This window comes from Saimiri boliviensis, chromosome 9, assembly GCF_048565385.1.
Source record: "Saimiri boliviensis isolate mSaiBol1 chromosome 9, mSaiBol1.pri, whole genome shotgun sequence".
Lineage (NCBI taxonomy): Eukaryota > Metazoa > Chordata > Mammalia > Primates > Cebidae > Saimiri > Saimiri boliviensis.
The window spans coordinates 7,842,287-7,863,392 of NC_133457.1; the positions used below are offsets into that span (position 1 = coordinate 7,842,287).

The 21,106-nt window shown below is 41.4% G+C and overlaps 1 protein-coding gene across 1 annotated transcript in view; it reads left to right on the plus strand.

The window, feature by feature from the left end:
* The first annotated feature begins 300 nt into the window (after positions 1-300).
* COL6A6 (collagen type VI alpha 6 chain) overlaps positions 301-21,106 on the plus strand; it is a 108,632-nt gene continuing 87,826 nt past the window's right edge. Inside the window, exons 1-8 of the mRNA XM_003925092.4 lie at positions 301-381; positions 506-603; positions 2,927-3,523; positions 5,171-5,791; positions 6,858-7,418; positions 8,203-8,760; positions 11,005-11,580; positions 13,848-14,417. Of these exons, the coding sequence (XP_003925141.1) occupies positions 537-603; positions 2,927-3,523; positions 5,171-5,791; positions 6,858-7,418; positions 8,203-8,760; positions 11,005-11,580; positions 13,848-14,417 (3,550 nt within the window). The 5' untranslated portion in view covers positions 301-381; positions 506-536. The remainder of the gene's footprint in view (positions 382-505; positions 604-2,926; positions 3,524-5,170; positions 5,792-6,857; positions 7,419-8,202; positions 8,761-11,004; positions 11,581-13,847; positions 14,418-21,106) is intronic.

Genomic DNA, 21,106 nt, shown 5'->3' on the forward strand with positions numbered 1-21,106 from the left:
AGGATAAAGGAAAACAGCTACCTTTTCAATTAGGGAGGAAAAGGAAAAACCATGGAATTTTAATCACATCTAAAATTATTTGGTCTTCAAAGATAAAGCACTCCTACATGTTCATGATGGCGAGATTACAAAATAGGGCTCAGGGTGTCTCCCAGCAGTGAACTCTGATTGTCTTAGCAGTGAGTAGACAGAGGATGACACGAGGGTACAGGAAAAAAAGTACTAGGAGCAGGTAGTACTGGTAACACTAAAATGCTTCTGGCTCCCTCTGCCAACTGTTGAAAATTTCATGTTTCTACTAGGTCTGGGGACCAAGAAAAATGCTTAAGACTTTGTAAATGTCGATGGATTGTTTTCTCTAGGCACTTCACAGATTAGAAGGTCAGTGAACCTCAGAAATTCCTCATCCCCTGTTGCACCCAATTTATTATTTAATTTTGCATGCTCTTGTATGTGAGTATTCCCAAATACCCACAATTTTATGTTTATATTTTTGCCTTTTCAGATTTCAAGTTGAAGATTTTTTTCGTCATTATATGAAAATGCTGCTAATTTTGTTCCTCATGATAATTTGTTTCCATGTTTCTGTGAACCAAGATTCTGGTAAGGAAAAACTGAAAAGAATTCTTAATTTTGATTACAGAAAATAGATAATACATGAGTCTGACCGATTGAAAAGTGAGGAGTTTTGTATCACTTTGTTTTGATTTTGATGGTACTGAGAGTAAGGGTGGTAGGTCAAATTCTTTGTGAGGTCACTCTGTGTTTCTTTGAAGATCATTTGTTTCTGGATCTTATTCCTTGTTAATAATAGAAAGATATGAGAGCTGTCATCTTGTCCTGCTTCAACCCCTTTTAGGTCTTCTGGGAGGTTGCATGAAAATTCTGTTAATAACATAGGCTTAGGCCTGGAAAACTTGGAATGTCTCATCCTAATTCGTTTGTGTCAAAGGGTTGTCTTGACTAAGTGTCCAGATTTGCTCCAAATTAAACTATTCAGCTGCTTATTATGAAGAAAGTGCTTTTTCCCTGGAGAGGAAGCTTCATAGTACTGTCTTTTGTCTGTTGGGAATCTCTGTTCTGTGGACTTAAGATACGGCCCACCCTTAACCACCTTACCACTTCGTAAATAATTGGTTCTTGTACCAGTCAGCTCATGTTCAGAGCAACTTACATTGGCTTTTACAGCTTCCTCGAGGACACTGACTTTGGAAGGAAGTTTTGTGAAAACTAAACTAAACTTGACTTTGCCCTTCACTGTCTTCCTTTGATGTCTCACTAGGCCTTGAGCTTCTTAAGTAGAAGCCATGTTTTTTCCTCCATTGTTTCATGGTTCAGGCATAGTGATGGACCTTATCAGAACCTGAATCCACCTTATGTGCCAGTCATCTGCATTTCCTTTCTCCACAAAAGATGTAGGACTTCATTCATGAATAGAAAGTCACTGGTGGTTACAAATCAAGCCACCCACAGCAGGGCTCCCCTGGCAGTCTTCACAGGGTTCCAGGCTTCTTTTGGAAGAAGGTGTTGACACACCCTCACTTATTTCTTCCCCTGAGATACTGCTGGCTGTATAATCATGAAAAGAATCTCAGGTTGGTTAGATTTGGGTTATTTAAAAGACAAGAAATTATTTTGTCAACTATGCCTCGATCAGATGGCTGTAAAGAGAATGAAATAACAAATAAGGATGCCAAAGCTGGTTTCCCAGCCACTAGAGAAAGGAAAAGCTTGAAGTTATTCAAATTTGATTAGAACTTACCTAGTAACCATTTTAGATAATTGGAGTCTCAGAGTGAGGTGGTACCTTAGATATTTTCTAGTTGAATCTACTTATTTTAAAGAAGAAGAAACTAAGGCCTAAGTATGTTGAATGTCTTGACAAAGCTTACAGAGTTAGCTGAAGGCAAAGTCAGGGTGTCCATTATTTGTTCAATTGCACTGTATTTTCTTAAACATACACGACATATCTACTTCCCTCTCTGCCCCAGACAAGAAATGGCTCTTATGCTGAGATAGATAGAGTTCTGAGTTCAAACCAGCAGACCACTAGTAAACAACAGTTAGTGTTTGAATCCAGTGATTTTCTATCATGTAAAAATATAGTACCAGATAACTAGTGTTGAATCTAACATTGAATGAAGCTTTAAAAGTTAAGGAAAGTATTACACTCCTATATAAAACTTATATTTTTAATGAAAACCAAAACTAGAATCCCTTTTCTAGCCAGAGATACGTTGGTGCCATCACATTTTGCACATGTACGGCTAAAATTTACCAATTATAATACAATCCTCATTCATGATATTCATCAAAAGTACTAACATATTTAATCTTGAAATAGATTGACAATTCCATATTTTTATGATTTATAGATTTTTAAAAAACAATTTTACTGTTTGGAATATAAAACGTAAATGTTTTTAAGTTAATCAGATCAGTGGTTGTGTTGCTTAAATGAGAAAGGCCATCTTTGAGATTTTACCATTAAAGTGAATTTGATACAGTTTGAGTTTCAATTAGCCTTTTTATCCTGTTGATATAAGTTGAAGTCAAATTCTAAAAGCCAAAAAAAGTACAAGAGGAAATTATCCACAAAGGTATAAAACCCATGATATTTTCTGTTTGTTTTTTGTTCCAGTCACTTGTTAATCACTACCTATTTCTAATTAACCAATTCCTTACAAAAGTTATGCTTAATTTTGTGATCAGTTCAAATGAGAGGTTGCATAAAAGAATCAGCCCAAGATGCAACTCTTTCTTTTTCTTGAGAGAATTTGCATTTGCAAGCTATTTTCAGTTTACTGGGAAGGTATTTTAAAAATAAATTTAAAAAAGAAAGTACTTTCCCCCCATAGAGTTGGCATTAAATATGGCAGTAAATTTTTAAGATTTTTGGTTTGTTCATATGTTTGTGGTTTTGCAGGCCCCAAGTATGCAGATGTTGTGTTTCTGTTGGACAGCTCTGATCACCTGGGATCTAAGTCCTTCCCATTTGTGAAAATGTTCGTCACCAAAATGATCAACAGTCTCCCCATAGAGGCTGACAAATACCGTGTGGCCCTGGCCCAGTACAGCGACAAGCTTCACAGTGAATTCCACCTGAGCACCTTCAAAGGCAGGAACCCCATGCTGAACCACCTCAAGAAGAACTTTCAGTTCATTGGTGGGTCCCTGCAGATAGGAAAGGCTCTTCAGGAGGCTCACAGGACCTATTTCTCTGCACCCACAAATGGGAGAGACAGGAAACGGTTTCCCCCAATTTTGGTGGTCCTGGCTTCGGCGGAATCTGAGGATGATGTGGAAGAGGCTTCAAAGGCTCTGCAGAAGGACGGTGTGAAAATCATCTCCGTGGGGGTGCAGGAAGCTTCTGAGGAAAACCTGAAGGCCATGGCCACGTCTCAGTTTCATTTCAACCTTCGGACAGTCAGAGACCTCAGCATGTTTTCCCAAAACATGACACAGGTCATCAAAGATGTAACAAAGTACAAGGAGGGGGCAGTTGATGACATCCTTGTAGAAGGTGGGCTTAGGATGCGTGTATAGGAATGATGATAAAACACTTAGTGAAAAACACTTTAAAATGTTAAAATGATAAAACATTTTAGTGAAAAACTAAAATGTGGAGAGGATTGGAATTCTGTGAACATTCCTATCCCCAAAATGGGCACATTTTCAGATGTTATGTATCCATACGTTTAAGAGAGTCCAGTGATTGTGACTATTTTCAGTTCAGTGAACCCCCCAAGTGTTGGTTTCTCACATTTCACTTATCCATGTTGCGTGACATTCACAGACTTCTTAAAATTGAGGGGTGCTTTCTTCCTGCCAGCCGGCTCATCTCTGAGCTATTTTGCTGGGCTTTAGTTGCTATGTAGTTTTAGTATTGATTCATATAAAAGGTAAATTTGCTTCTAAAGAAATTCTTGACTCTTGAAACCATATAATATAATCCTAGAATGTTAGACCTAGAAGCAACTTCCTGAAATACAAGCCCCTTCTTTGTTTTTGTTTTTGTTTTTGTTTTTGTTTTTCCGCAAATAGGAACTTGTATATACCCTTAGAAGTGATGAACCTTGGCCGGGTGCAGTGGCTCACACCTGTAATCCCGACACTTTGGGAGGCCAAGCTGGGCAGACTACGAGGTCAGGAGTTCAAGACCAGCCTGGCCAACCTAGCGAATCCCATCTCTACTAAAAATTAGCTGGGCATGGTCGTAAATGCCTGTAGTCTTAGCTGCTTGGAAGGCTGAGGCAGGAGAATTGCTTGAACCAGGGAGTCAGAGGTTGCAGTGAGCCAACATTGCACCACTGTACTCCAGCCTGGATGGCACAGTGAGACTCTGTCTCAGGAAAAAAAGAAAAAGTGATACGTCTTGGTCCAGGTTGCAATTTAAAGTCGGAGCTCATAGGCCAGGTCTCCCAATTCCCAGCCATGCAGTTTCAGCTCCAGACTTCCTCACTCCCTGCTGCCCTGTTGTGAATTAGTTTTCCCTGTGTTCTGCTCTGTGGCCAAACTGTCCTCTTCAGGAGTTTGTGATCATCATTCAAGAGAGTGGCAGGGATAGCTGGCAAAAAACAATGTGTTCAATGTGTACGTGTCCAAATATGTAATACAGGAAACTCACATTATTCCTGGTTAAATCAGTTTGAAGGAGCTGATATACATAATTACCTGTGAGTAAGAGAGAATGCTTTTCTTGGAGTCATGTATGAAACTCTAGGTCCTTATTACTAGTATCTTTCCCAAATAAAAGAACTGAAAGTGCAGTTGCTGTTTCATTCCTATTAGGAATATTTGGACTGTAACTGCTAACTATAGTGTTGATTGATACTTGAATGATTTTAATACGATAGCAATGACTATGGTTCACTGAGTGAACTTTATATACCAGGCCCATGCTAAGAATATTATCTCATTAAATCCCCATAACAACTCTATGAGATTAATATTATCTTCCTTTTATAGACAAGAAAATTGAAGCTGGGAGTTTAGCTAAGACATAGTATTTGAACCCAGGTCTCTCTAATCTCAACTTCATGATGATGTGTCTACCTCCTTCTCTAAGTGCATAACTGAGCTCTGCTGTATGTTCCTCGTGCCTTCTAATGCTGAGCAAAATGCTGAACCACCAGCTAAAATTGTGCTTGTTTATTTCCTGCCCACATAGTTTGCCAAGGCCCTTCTGTGGCTGATGTTGTGTTCCTGTTGGATGTGTCAGTCAACGGAAGTGAGGAGAACTTTGACTTTCTAAAAGAATTCTTGGAAGAAAGTGTATCTGCTCTTGACATAAAGGAAAATTGCATGAGGGTTGGCCTTGTGGCCTATAGCAATGAGACAAAAGTGATAAGTTCACTGAGCATGGGCATAAATAAGTCAGAGATTCTCCAGAATATACAGAACCTCTCTCCCCAAATGGGGAAGGCCTACACTGGAGCTGCCATCAAAAAGCTCAAGAAGGAAGTCTTTAGTGCACGGAATGGCAGTCGGAAGAATCAGGGGGTGCCCCAGATTGCCGTGCTGGTGACCCACCGAGCTTCAGAAGACAACGTGACAAAAGCAGCTGTTAACCTCCGACGGGAGGGTGTGGCCATCTTCACCCTGGGCATAGAGGGGGCCAGCGACACCCAGTTGGAAAAGATAGCATCTCATCCTGCTGAGCAGTATGTCTCCAAACTGAAGACCTTCGCCGACCTAGCTGCTCACAACCAGACATTTCTGAAGAAGTTGCGGAACCAAATAACACACACAGTCTCTGTCTTTTCAGAGCGGACTGAAACGCTCAAATCTGGTAAGGTCTTCTGCTGAAAGAAGGATTGCTGAATTCTTTTTTTTTTTTTTCTTGTCTCTCAAATAATCTGTATACAGAGGGGATTGGCCAGGTAAGATGTGGGTGGGAAGGATAAGTTCCTAATTTTTTACTCTAGCTTGATCACACAAAGCCTAATTTGGGGACAATAAAAGTCACTGAGGTATTGGCACGGAGAGAAGAGATTTCCCCTTTTAGTTCTTCTTTTGTTGGGCTTTAATTAGATTTGTTACTCATCCACGCCCCAGAATACCTTCCGTTTGCTATTTTCCTATCTTCTTTTGTCTCTCTCTCGTCTCTCATGTTACCCTGCCCTTTCCTTTATTTCTTTATTATTTTCATAGTTTTCTCACCCACGTCTTCTTCATTTCCAAATTCCAATTTAGAGAATAAACAGGAGTATGATTTGAATGGAGAACAATGTAATTATGTAATTTGTTGTGGGGTACCATTCTAGCATCCACCAGTGTAGGGACAGAGACAGAGGGTGATGTATCTTGCATTTCATATATACACTTATACTATGTAAATATTTGTATGTATAGGTATACATATGCATGTATATATTCTTCCATAAATACTTATAGCTTTTTTACTACAAGTATCATCGCCTCACTCACGAATGGTATCCATAGTTAGTTGACTAGGAGTGGATAAGGAGTAAGCAATTTGTTCAAGAGAGAGTTCATGTGCCCACATGTCCAGTTAAATACCTTCTCCACTTCCCAAAACACTACTTGACTTTTTGCCAAGCAGTTATTTACTAAGGGAAGAAGTGTCTTGTAAAGGTCAGCTTCAAATGTTTTAAATCTCCTGCTATATTCAGATTTATCCTGATTCATGGCAGAGAATTAGGGTAATAAGTGTCAGAAGCAGTTCATTTGGGTTAAGAGATGCTAAGATTCTTCCATTTTAAGCTAACAAACCATACCTTTTTAAGCCTAGTAGCTGTTTATTTACGAGGTTCATATTTGTTCTTCTCTCCATCTGCTTTCATTTCTGCATGTTCGCCTCAAATGCCACATGCAACTTACTGATTCCATTTCAGGTTGCGTGGACACTGAGGAAGCAGACATCTACCTGCTCATCGATGGCTCCGGAAGCACTCAGGCCACAGATTTCCACGAAATGAAGTCCTTCCTGTCAGAGGTGGTGGGGATGTTCAACATTGCCCCCCATAAGGTGCGGGTTGGGGCCGTTCAGTATGCTGACAGCTGGGACTTGGAATTTGAGATCAATAAATATTCCAACAAGCAGGATTTGGGAAAGGCCATTGAGAATATCAGGCAGATGGGTGGGAATACAAACACAGGTGCAGCTCTGAATTTCACACTGAGTCTGTTGCAAAAAGCCAAGAAGCAGCGAGGAAACAAAGTGCCATGTCACCTTGTTGTCCTGACAAATGGCATGTCCAAGGATAGCATCTCGGAGCCTGCAAACAGACTGAGAGAAGAGCGCATTCGAGTCTATGCTATCGGGGTCAAGGAGGCCAACCAAACACAGCTGCGAGAAATTGCAGGAGAGGAAAAAAGAGTATATTATGTGCATGACTTTGACGCACTGAAAGACATAAGAAACCAAGTTGTTCAAGAAATCTGTGCTGAAGAAGGTAAGAGAAATCATGGCTTGACCTACTGACTTCCGCAAATTGCTCTCCTGGCAATAATTGACATTACCGGTTTAGAAAAACAAAAATTACTAAGTTGACATTTGTTGACCTTTGTAACCATGTTTGTTCTCTAGAACAAAGCTAAGAGCCCATTATAGTGTTGTTCTAAATATCTGAAGCATAAGAAAAATATTTGAAGGAATTTCCCTAATAGGTATTAATTAGCTTCCTCTCACAATTCTTCATGGATAGAGATGAGTATACACCACATGTGTAACATGATAAAATGATTTGAGATTGTAAGGAGTACTTCAGGTTTGATTTGAATGTCTTTTTATAAAGCTTTTATGAAATCTTTTAGAGCTATATCATTAGTTTTCAACCAGGAGTGATTTTTGCGCCCTCAGGGGATATTTGTCAATGCCTAGAGACATTTCTGATGGTCATAACTGGGGGATGCTCCTGGCATCTAAGAGGTAGAGGTCAGGCAAACTGCGAAGCATTCTACAGTATCCTACAATGCAGACTTGCCACCTCAGTAAAAATGATGCCTGATATGTCAGTGATGCTGAGGTTGAGTAACCCTGAGTTACATATTTAAGCAAATTACTAAATAACAAATAGGATATTCTCATTTTCATTGTCTTCTGTGCTTTTTTTTTACTACTAATGCTTCTTACCAAATACTTCAATATAAAATTATTTGCGTTTTAGATTTTCCTGTTTACTCTGAACTTTTTACATGTAGCTGACTTGAATAAACATCCCAGTTTTTGCTATGCAGCTTGCAAAGAGATGAAAGCGGACATCATGTTTCTGGTGGACAGTTCTGGAAGTATAGGACCTGAGAACTTCAGCAAAATGAAAACCTTTATGAAAAACCTGGTGAGCAAATCTCAGATTGGAGCAGATCGGGTGCAAATTGGCGTAGTCCAGTTCAGTGGCATCAATAAGGAGGAGTTTCAGCTCAACAGATTCATGTCCCAAAGCGACATTTCAAATGCAATAGACCAAATGGTTCACATTGGAGAAACCACCTTGACTGGTAGCGCCCTGAGCTTTGTGTCTCAGTACTTCAGCCCCACCAAGGGCGCCCGGCCCAACGTCAGAAAGTTTCTCATCCTCATCACGGATGGTGAAGCTCAGGACGTAGTAAAGGAACCAGCGGTAGCGCTCCGACAAGAAGGCATAATCATCTACTCTGTGGGAGTGTTTGGCTCCAATGTCACCCAGCTCGAAGAGATCAGCGGGAGGCCCGAAATGGTTTTTTATGTTGAGAATTTTGACATTCTGCAGCACATTGAAGATGATCTTGTTTTTGGAATATGCAGCCCCCGTGAAGGTAGGCATGGGCATACTCACTAGCAGGACTATCCAAACAACAGATGTCTTTTTTAGCTCCTATTTCTTGAATTAAGTATAGTTCTGTTTGCATATGGTACACTTCCGGTTTAATTGAAATGTTTCTCCTAGTGGATTTGACCTGTTGAATTAGACAGACAGGAAGAATTTTGGTTTACCTGACCCATTCCCACTTGCAGGCAAATAGCACTAGAGGGATAAATCTCCATTTAAGAAAAAATGATATCATACCGAGTCTTAGATCAGGTTCCCTAGAAGCAGAAGTTATGTCAGGGCTCTTTGGAAGTGATTTATTGAGGAATTTTCAGGAGGGGTGTAGGAACAGGACCGGACATGGGTAGGAACTGAACAAGGAAATCACCTTAGCTGGAGTCTGGTTCGGCCTGATCCCATGGGGAGCTCTAGAGCATGAATTACAGAGCTGGTCTTACCTTGAGGCGAGGGGCTCAGCCTTGTTGTGTGCCCTGTGTCACTGGGCTACGTGTGGGTTGCTGAGGCAGGCCTGGCATTTATCCTCCCGGGCAAGGTGGCTCCCCTTTGACCTACACATCTACTATACATAGAGTTTATTTTTGCCATTTCTAAAGACCAATACTTGTATCAAATGGTGATAATGTTTGGGAAAACACTTTGATATTTATCAAATTTTATAAAGGAGGAATATAGTAAGAGAACTTGAGCAATGGTTGCTTCAAAGGAAGTAAGGAGCATAGTCCCCACCACCTTTCTGTGAAACCACAGAGTAATGGAAATGATCAAAAGTCATGGAAATGCAGGGTAATGGAAATGATCAAATTAAAAACTCAGCAAATATAAGGGGCTGATTTATACTGGGATCCATAGGGCTTGATGAAACGAGCATTCTGAAAATGAAGGAGAAGGATCTTCATTGAGTTTAAAGGGAAGAGAGGAACACTGTTTTCTTATTCAAATAACAGTTCTGTTCAACTCCCACTGGGAGGTTTGATGCTGGTGATCTGATTTTGTAGGAAAAGGAGTACACCTGGTTTGTATTTCCTGGGAATTTTACCCAGAACAAATAAGAACTTTCTGAAGTGTTCTGACACTGAGTATTCTACCCCCAGTCTCCTGGGTAATCCAAGCAGGCTTCCCAGGCAGGCCGAGACTATGGGGGACGTAGTTCTTCTACATAAATTCCCAAGTAGAGCCAGCCTTTCTTGGGAATTTGGTTGATTGCTCTGTACACATGGCCTGCAATTCATGGGGATAAGTACATTGGCTCTAAGGTTTTCAACAGCCCTTACATAGCCAGCAAGTGGATGGCAAAAGAAAATGTGGTACCTCTGGGACTGTTGGTTGGTGGGGTGGGGCGGGGGAAGGGGGGCAGCTTCTTTCTCACTATTCCATTTCCCAAGAATGGATGAGTTAATGTTTGGATCATGCCTTTCTATGGCCTGTAGCGAGAATGTGCTACATAAGGACTAAATCACCATCTTAAAGTTCCCCTTCTCCAGAACGGATGAGTTAGATTTGGAACACTGCGTCTTTGGAGGGAACGTGCTGCACATGGATTAAGAGTTAATTGTGTCTTTCTTGCTTTACTTTTCCATGGTGCTGACCTCAGATGTGAAAAGTTAATAGGAGCATTATGCTAGAACAGCTTAGTTGGACCAAGTGCAAAGTGGGCTTATTTCTATGATAAGACCCCAAAATGAAAATAGAGGTTTCAAAAAAGGCAAAAGTGAGGAAAAAGTAACTTTGAAAAGTCAGCCATCAGAGAATCATGAAAAATAGTGTTGCCAAATTCATTTTCATTTGGTCATTTCCCCAGGGTTTATATTAAGTATACAAATCTTAAGATCCCTGTGGCCAAAAAAAAAAAAAAAATTGTATAAATGAAAGCACATGTTGGAGAAACCACTTATACAGAAAAATTTACACAGAACTGATTTCTTTAGTCCAAAGATTTTAAAATTTTTTCTTCCTAACAATCCTGTGATTGCCACTTCACCCCATCTCACTCCCTACAGTGGGCCCCCAGTTCACACCTGCCTTATCTTACACGCTTGCCTACGTGAGTGTTACCTAGGTACTGCCAGGACACACATAGGCGTATTGTCTCTCTTATCCAGGGAGTTGACATTCTAATGCACAGCATGATCCCCATGGGGAGAAAACACTAGCAACTTTTAAAAAGGCCGGGGCATCTCCCATGCTGTCCAAAGCTAATTTCATATGGTTTACCTTTCTCTTCCTCTTCCAGAATGCAAGCGGATTGAAGTTTTAGATGTTGTGTTTGTCATCGATAGCTCTGGCAGCATTGACCATGATGAATATAATGTCATGAAGGATTTTATGATTGGCTTAGTGAAAAAAGCTGATGTGGGCAAGAATCGGGTCCGGTTTGGGGCTCTCAAGTACGCCGATGACCCAGAGGTACTGTTTTATCTGGGCGACTTTGGCACAAAACTGGAGGTCATTTCAGTGCTCCAGAATGACCAGCCTATGGGTGGCAATACTTATACTGCCGAGGCACTGGGCTTCTCAGACCACATGTTCACCGAAGCCCAGGGCAGCCGCCTGAACAAGGGGGTGCCCCAAGTCCTCATTGTGATCACCGATGGGGAATCCCATGATGCTGATAAACTCAATGCCACAGCAAAGGCCTTGCGGGACAGAGGCATTCTTGTCCTGGCTGTGGGGATTGCCGGTGCCAATCCTGTGGAGCTGTTAGCCATGGCAGGATCAAGTGACAAGTACTTCTTTGTGGAGACTTTTGGAGGTCTGAAGGGAATATTTTCAGATGTGACAGCCAGTGTCTGCAACTCTTCAAAAGTAGGTAAGGTTCGTTAACTACATTTTTCCTAATTATTAGCAGAGGGACAAATGAGAGACAAAACAAAGCAATAACTGTCAGGAACAAGTTTTCCAGAGAGGAGAGAAGGAGCTCTCATTGTTTCATAGGACTTTCTATATTACAAAATCGCAGGGTTGAAAAGACCTCAGGGATATTTCATTCAGGCTCCTCCCCAAAGACAGATACCTTCTGCAGCATTCCTAGTCACTTTGTCCTAAACTCTTCTAATGACGGGGGATTCACCTGTTTTGTTTTGCTGTTGGCTTTTTTTTTTTTTCTTTTTTCTTTTAGCCAGGTCTTACTCTGTTGCCCAGGCTTGAGTGGAGTATCACAATCACAGCTCAATGTCCAGGACTCGGGTGATCCTCCTGCCTCTGCTTCCCAAGGAGCTGGGACTACAGATGTGTGTCATGAGGCCTGGCTTCATATATATATATATATTTTTTTTTTTTTTGTAGAGACAGGGTTTCACTGTTTTGCCCAGGCTAGTCTCAAACTCCTGGATTCAAGCAATCTGCCCTGCTTGGCCTCCCAAAGTGTTGGGATTACAAGTGTGGGCCCCCACACCTAGCTGAATTCACCAGTTGTGAACAGGCTGCATCAGAACACAAATTTGCTTCCACATTTTTCCACCCACTAGCTCTTTTCCCTGCTCTTTATCCAGGAAATCAAATTTTCCTCCTAAGAACCAGCTATAATTGCCTGACACCTTCTTTCCTTCGGGCTAGAAGTCCCCAATTTCTTTGCTTATTTCAGTTACGGCACAAGGTCATTTAAAATGTGGAGCCCAGCATTTAAAAAGTCTGTTCCAGCCTCAGAGGTTTTCAGGACAGAGCACAGTGGGACTTCCTTGGCACTGGATGCTGGGCCTCTATTCTGGCAGCTGGAGATTGCTTTGCTGCATGAGTGTATGTCTTCCCTCCTTCATCATTTTGCTGTCATTTTATGCTTCTGGTTCAGAGAAAGATTGTTTTCTACTTAGTTGCCTATTTTTCCCAAGACGTATTTTACTAAAGATACTAAATGTTTTTACTAGATGAATTGCTATTAATTCATGATTCCAACATCTAGATATAGTAATTGTTTTTAAAACTCATCTAACTTCTCTGGTTTTCCTAAGCCCTGGCTTCTTAGAATGTAGGTACAATCATTTTCTTTCACAGAACTAACCAAATCTTTCTGGGTCTTACTGAAAACTGGTACAAATCTCTTCTCGGTAGCCATTGCCCAAAATTTGATCTTCCTTTCTCAAGTTCCTTATAGGAGCTGACATTGCATTTTCATATTGAAAGTTCTCCTTTGGACAGAAAAACAGTACTAGATTTCCTTTATTGAAATTGAAACAAAGTAATTTAATGAGCTAACCAAATCCTAAAGGATCAATTTACCGTATTTCTTCTTATCACTTCCTTATTTATCTGGACTTGAAGAAACTCAGATACCTTTAATATTTCCGAGGCTATGATGAGAACTAAGTTAGGACGGTGGTGAATCACTGGAAACGATCATGCTTACCAGAAAGCTAAGGAACCCACATGTGCCAAGCATAACTCATTCTTTGGCAACGGCCTCCCATGTTCTTCTTGTTTTATGTTTGCTGTGTTAATATGGGGGATGCATCTCTATATTGCATTGCTTGTTCACAAATGTTTTCCTCAAGTAGATATTTTTGCCTACATATAGCAGAAGGGGGCTGATGAAAACTGACTAGATACAGACCAAAAGGCATTTTTTTAAAAAAACTCTCTCAATATGCACTAATGAACTAGAAAAATATTTATTGGCTCAAATGACCTGGGAGGCTAAGTCAGTAATATGAACCATCTGCCTCTTTGTTCGAACCCCTACATGTATGTGTGCTTTGTTTTCTCTTCTCTTATGTGCTACCACTGTCACCAGGCTTTCTGGAAGAGCTGAGGCTAGATTGTAGATGACAAGTTTTCCTTAGCATGGGCCCTAGTTCTCTGGCATCTCAGAAAATAAAATGGCATAAGACCAAACAAACAAGTCCAGAGAAGCATAAAAAGATGTGTGAGTGATTCATGCCTTGTACTGACTTTATGAACGGATCATTTGCTTTTATTTCCTCTCCAGTTAATTCAATTAATTGTGACCACCGGCTAGCATAAGATAAGAAACCCCTTTCAGAAATAACATTTCTATATAGCTGTGAACATTTAATTAACTCTTGGTGGATTAAAGAGCGAATAACAATCTGGGTTTGCTGTTGTTCCTTCTCTTCTTTGTAGATTGTGAAATTGACAAAGTAGATCTCGTTTTCCTTATGGATGGTTCAAATAGTATTCACTCAAGTGACTTCACGAAGATGAAGGAATTTCTGGTATCTGTCGTTCAAGACTTTGATGTCAGCCTCAACAGAGTGCGTATAGGAGCCGCACAGTTTAGCCATAACTATCGCCAGGAGTTTCCACTGGGAACTTTCATAGGTGAAAAGGAGATATCGTTTCAGATTGCAAACATCCAGCAGCTCGGCGGAAACACACACATCGGTGACGCCCTCAGGCAGGTGGGACATTACTTCCGGCCGGACATGGGCAGCAGGATAAATACTGGTACCCCACAGGTGCTGCTGGTCCTTACAGACGGCCAGTCCCAAGACGAGGTGGCCCAGGCCGCGGAAGCGCTGCGGCGCAGAGGCATCGACATCTACTCCGTGGGTGTCGGGGACGTAGATGACCAGCAGCTCGTTCAGATCACCGGGGCCGCAGAGAAAAAACTGACCGTGCACAACTTCGACGAGCTGAAGAAGGTCAAAAAAAGGATCGTTCGCAACATCTGTACCGCAGGCGGTGAGAGCAGTAAGTATTTGGCGTGTTCTCGGTATTGATTCCCCACCCTGTCTTCTCTGGCCTGGTCCTCAAGCTCCATTTTCATCTCCTGGGGCTGCTGGGAGAATGTAGATGTGTGCCTCTGGATTTCAAATCGAGCTTTTCACAGTAAATAAATTTCGTGACCTGTGGATTGAGAAACAGGGTGCTTGAAATCGGGTGCCCTTTTTTCTCCCTGTCTCCTGGGGGAGCAGGGCTCCTCCGTGTGGGAATGCCTGCCGTCAGGTGTGGGGAAAGGGCCGTTGTTTGCAATCCGGCTGGTTTCAGAGGTTGAAGAGCATGCCTCAAAGAAAGGAAAATATTTGCCTGAGTTTGGGTTGCTTGGCAATATGGCCTATAGGGCTGCCAAGAGCTTCGATACAGGTAGGTAGGAAACCTCCCTAGAGGTTTATATCTTTATTATGAAAGTTCATTGCAGAAGTGAGTAAATATCTTCTTTACATTGAGTGCATTTTGACACTTTCAGCAGATGAAAGTCAAATGTCTTAAAGGAGAGGTAACTTTTTCTGTGATAAAGACACCTCATGGGTTGGCTATGATTCTGTTTAACTCCCCATGGCAAACATTAACCCCAGATTTCCACGCAAAAAAAAAGAAAGAAAGAAAAGAAGCTGCAAGTTCATTAAGAGGCAGCTCTGCAGACGGCCCGACAGTAGATCCTGGCTTTATGGCCATTTCTGTCCGGGACAAGTTGCCTAACTTCCTTAAGTTTAATTTTCTCACCTCCTACATGTGTATGATAGCAGCACCTAGTCCAAAAGAACATTATGAGGATTAAGTGAGAAAATGCGTACTTTTTAAATTGTACTTTGAGTTCTGGGGTCTATGTGCAGATCTTGCAGGATCGTTGCATAGGTACACACATGCTATGGTGGTTTGCTGCCTCCTTCCCCCTGTCACCTACATGCAGCATTTCTCCCAATGTTATCCCTCCCCAACCTCCCCACCCCCCGCCGTCCCTCCCCTAGCCCCCAACAGACCCTAATGTGTGACATTCCCCTCCCTGTGCCCATGTATTCTCATTGTTCAACGCCCACCTATGAATGAGAAAATGTGGTGTTTGGTTGTCTGTTCTTGTGTCAGTTTGCTGAGAATGATGGTTTCCAGATTCATCCATGTCCTTACAAAGGACATGAAGTCATCCTTTTATGTGGCTGCATAGTATTCCATGGTTTATATGTGCCACAGAGAAAATGCATATTTAAAGCTTGGTAAGCATAACAGCTGGGATGTAATTATAAAGTCCCTTCATTTTTGTCTGCTAGTGACCATTAAATTGATTAATGGAGATTAGTCTTCCCTTGCCCCTGATCACTTTCAGGAAATAAAAGAATCTCCTTTCAGTGATTAATATGTCCATCCCAGCATAATATTAACTTGACATTTTATTTAAGGTTACCCCACATTTCCAGCTTGCTACAGGCTGCCTTGCTGTGTGAGAAGTGGTTGGGGTTTCACCCTCCGACCACAGCCTTTCACTGCACTCCCCATCTTCCAGGTGCTGTGCCATCTTACTAACCAGAGTTTCTGGCCTCTCCGGAAGGAGAAGGTACTGGGAAAGGGGAGCAACTAAAGGGATACAGGAAAGTTTCTAATCTGATGGCCCTTGTCAGGAATTGGTTTTCTCTAACAATAGCTGGGTCCATTCATAGGTCCTTCAAAGATTCTACTTCCTGCCCCACATCATCCCCTTCCCCACCAAGCCACCTTTGTCTAAAGATCTCTCCATCACAGTTTTTTGTAGGAGGGTGAATATGTCTCTATTCCAGAGTGTCCCTTACACCTTTCTCAGCCTCTGGGTATCTGGGGATGCCTCTAGCTTCGTTCAACTGAGGTTTCTCTGCCCCCCTCCAGGGGGATTAGAGGCCACAACAGCTTGCTGTCCACTCAGCCATATCAGCTCCATGGCCAACAATAACATATCAGTTGCTGGCCAGGCACAGTGGCTCACCCCTGTAATCCTAGCACTTTGGGAGGCCGAGGTGGGAGGATCACAAGGTCAGGAGTTCACGACCAGCCTTGCCAATATGGTGAAACCCTGACTCTACCGAAAATATTTTTAAAAATTAGCTGGGAGCAGTGGAACTTGCCTGTTGTCCCAGTCACTCAGGAGGCTGAGGCAGGAAAATCATGAGAACCTGGAAGGCAGAGGTTACGGTGAACTGAGATCGCGCCACTGCACTCCAGCCTGGCAGCAGGGCGAGACTCCGTCTCAAAACAATGAAACAAAACACAAAACAAATAGCGTATCAATTGCCTTAATAAAAACTGGGAATCATAGCCCTCCAATGTGACTGCCTCTTCTCTGTAGGGAGGACAATATGCCTCCCATGCCTCATGCTTTAGAATTTCCAGGATTAGGTTATCTACAAGTTATCTCTGAAAGCTTCTCTCTCAGCTTGAAAAGGAAATCAGCCGCTCTCCTTTCATGTGTGTCTGTGCCTAATGGGAGACCTCACAGCACATCAACAGCTCTCTCTAAACACACTTTTCCAAACCACAGTCTCAAACCTTTAATAAGACCTGATGTGCTGGTTAAAGGTTAAGAGTTCTATAGTTGATTTGGGACTACTGGCTTTCTAACTCCTGCTTCACATACTTTGGAATGTATCTGATTACCTCAGCCAACCTTCAACATTAATTTCTTGTTTCATGTGAAATGCTCAAGCCCAGTTATTAGGCAGAAAATTATCTCTGAACCATCTAGTTTTGATCTGACTGCCATGAAAGAAAACCATGTGGAAAGTAAGAAACAGGGGTATGAACTCCAAGTAGTTAATGAGTTGTTTTTTAAGAAAATAAACATGAATGCAAAAAATAAGAAAAATACTCTGTATTAAGATAAAGTTGAGGTTATTACTCCAGCAGGGAAGAATGTGAGGCAGGCTGTGAGCTGAAGACTGATGAGGCTGAAATGAACACTGATAAAGCTTCAAAGGCATGTACAAATATATTAGGGGATGCCAGTTCTTTTTAAACTATAAATCCCAAAATAAGGAAATCAGACAGTAGCTGGGTACAGCTCAAAGCAAACTGGACCGAAGGCCTGAATGTTTGCTCTGCTTCTTACTAAAATATGCATAACTTTGGAGATACCACTACCTTTTCTGAGTCTTAGTTTTCTGGTTTATAAAGCTAAAGCATCTCTCAAAGTTCCTCTAGTTGTATACTGCGATTCAACATATGTGAAAGGGAGCTCAGCTGCCATGGAGGTATGAGGGAGGTGACTAAGAATCAGTATTTTTTGAGCATCTACAAAGAGTTAAACCTGGAACTATACGCACTTTAAATGTACTGTCTCACTTAATTTTCCCAACATCTTATGTGGTTTGTATTTATGTTTTCATTTATAAATATGGAAACGGGGGTTCAAGGGAATGTTGGTAGCCTTATCTAGATCATACAGGAAGTAAGACGAAGCACATTTGGAAACCTCAGCTTGTCTGACCACAGGCTGTTTCTCCCCCCACCCCCACCCCTGAGTTTTTTGTTAAATTAAGCTGTTTTCTTGATATAGTTGTTGTCTAGGTTACCTGATGTTGACATTATAAAGAACTAGTATCTAAGTGTTGTGCTTCACCAATTAGTAACTGGAGCTTATTAAGTCATCATAGGTTTGTATCTTTGAAATTGCTTCCACAAGCTGATATTCCCTAAGGAAACCACTTCCTCCTAAACTGTCACTTCCAATAGCATAATCCAGTGGCAGAAGTAGCAACCTGCATGACCTGTCATCACTGGCAGGAAGTAATAGAGTAAGTGGTTCAGCATGCGGACCCCAAAGAAGCCTGGATCTGAATCCTATGTGTGAGACCCACAGTATTAACAGTAAGACCTTGGGCAAGCTTCTGTGTCACAGCTTCCTCATCTGCAAAATGAAAAAGAGCTTCTACTTACTCTGTGTCTTATGAGGACAAGTGAGATCGTGAATTGGAAGTGCATGGTAAGTGTTCATTGAGACTTAGCTGACATCATAGCATGTTGCTGAGAGTACCATGAAGTGATCTCTTGAATGAAAATTCGTGGAGTAATTGGGTTAGTTCACAGACAATTTACCAAGACTTCCTTAGTTTAGGGACTAAGTATTTTAGCCACATTTCAGAGATATATTCAAATTTAATAAATATACATGGTATTTTCTTAAGCAACTGAACTCCACAGTCTGTTTTTTCACCTTTATTTGTGCTTACTTTCTCAATTTTTCTTTGAGACTAGCTATTTCTGTTCCCTAGGGGAGACTTTGAGCTATTTTCAGGATGTGGAGGTTCTGCCTTCTTTTGGTATGGAGCCATGATCAGGTAGCAAAAGAATCAGAAGCATCTCTCATCTTCTGTATCTATCATTATGAATAGATGAATCAAAAGGGAGACTGAGCAAAAGACCAGTCTGACTAGGATAAGAGATAACCTCAGGATTTGATTCAAGAGATGTGGAAAATATAAGGAAGAAAAAGTAGACATTCATTTCCAACTTTTCTTAATAAGGAGCTCTTTTTACGTTCCTGCCTTAACTCGGTCCGGGTTCTTCAAAAAACAGAGCTTGAAGCAAAGTTGACATGCCAATACTTTATTGGGAGTGCAGTCCCAGGGAAGCAAGAGTGAATGGAAGGGAAGTGATATGGGAAAGGAGGGGGAAGTAAATATAAGGTACTATGTTGTGTTACCAAGTTAGCCACAGCTTAAGAAAGCGCCTTGGAATATTGGTCATGCAGAAAATCACTAGAGAAGCCCTGCAGAACCACCGTGTAGACCAGCCCAGCACGGGGAATAAAGGAGAGGCCTTCCTTGCCAATTCCTTCCCATCTACTGCCTCTCATAAGTCAGAGTTAACTTTCCTACACTATTGTGTTGCGTTACCCAGCCCCTCCGGGAAATGAAACCAGAAACGGGTCCCACAGTGCACTACATCTAGGGCTGGAAATGGTGAAGGGGCCAGGGCTTCCCTGAGTTCACGTGGGTTGCACACGGACACCAGAACCACTGAGATCCTTCTGCAGTGAGCGCGGTGGAGGCCGTGTCAAAGCCAGGCTGTCACCTCTGTGGTTAGCAGACTAACGATGGTGGCAGCTGGGCTGGCTCTTCAGGGGAGAAGTGTCTACGCCTTGGGGAAGGGAGGAAGCAAATCTGGGAGATATACAGACTGAGGCTTTAACACTCCCTGGCTGTACTTTATAGATCATTCTTTTTTTAATCGAAAATGCCCCGTCTTTCAAAGTCCCAAACAAATTTATCTCCTATCCCAGCTATTAACTACCACTTGCCCCTTCAAAGTATTTTCTCAAGAGTCTGTCTTCTAATCTTAGAAATGTACCCTAGCCTCTTGTCAGTATTTCTTAATACCAAGAATCTGCCATCATCAGCTCCAATTAAGAACTGTCTTTTTAAATGAATAATTAGAATCAGCTTTTGTGCTTGGCAGGAAACAATGGGACTGTAACTGTCTGGTCCAATTCACTCTTCTGTGCTTTTGTGTTTTTATTTTGAAATCTATATCCCCTTATTTTTTTAGACAAGAAAATTAATGCCCAGAGAAGATAAGAGCTGCCAAAAGTAGTTTAACAGTAACAGAAGTAACAGGGTGGTGACCAGCATATGACTGAAACTGAACCTCTGTCTTCCCGCTCATAGACCTGACCCCCAGGATTCCACACTGCAGTTGGAGGACTAGTCAAGGGCCCAGCCTGCTACTCCTACTACTCTTACTTCTTTTGTCACCCTCTGTAGCCAGTCCTGCTAATTACCTTCTTAAATATTTTGCTTTTATTGCCCCTTTCTTATTCCCACTTCTGTTATCCTAGTTTAATTCTTTATTATTTCTTTGGAAATCCCAATTTTAGCCTTCTCCGTAGCTCACTTCCAAAACTATCCCTGCTTCCAGTCAGTCTGCAATCACCAGTGGCAGATTCTCTACAAAGCACAATGTGTGTCAGGGAAGACTTCAAGACAGGGCTCCTGATTGAAGGGCAGATGTCTCAATGAAGCTTTTAGGCAGTTGCATGAGAGCCACTTGCTCAGTATGGTTTGGTCTCTCTCACTGTACTCAGACACGTGGTTACTGATTCTGGGCTTGTCTACCAAATTCCTTTCCTTCTACCATGTGATTATGGAATTATTTGTCAATTAATTAAACACAAGAAACTTGTTTACCTAAATAAGTTTGTACTTTCAGCAATCTAGACAAAAATTTAAAATACACAGTGGTTTTAGGTGACAATTCCCAAGGTCACTTGATGTCATTTTGGCGTTTCTGCGGGTTGGTTTTTTTTCACATGAGTCTATTTTCCTTAAAGATATTGTCATATCTTAGTTACTACCTGGTTTTCTGCTCAGGTTAAAACAGTCATCAAAAGTGAAACTTTCAAGCTCAAGACAGGTCTTAGAAGACATAGATGCAAGACGAATTTTAGAAAGGATATATTCTGATGCTTTTTTCTAACTAGTTTATCTTATTTTCTGATTAAGAAGAGATTTGCAAGAAAGTAAAATACAGTAAAATAAGATGTCCAGTCTTTCAGATTTTTTGATAACACTTTGATTTACCTTGAATCTCATGATGAAAATTGATTATCAAAGATTGCTGTTTTCCCTCAGTCAACTCATCTCTCATTAAAAGTTAAGTTGCCAGCACTTGTTTTAAAAGTTGAAATAGATGCTTTTGGT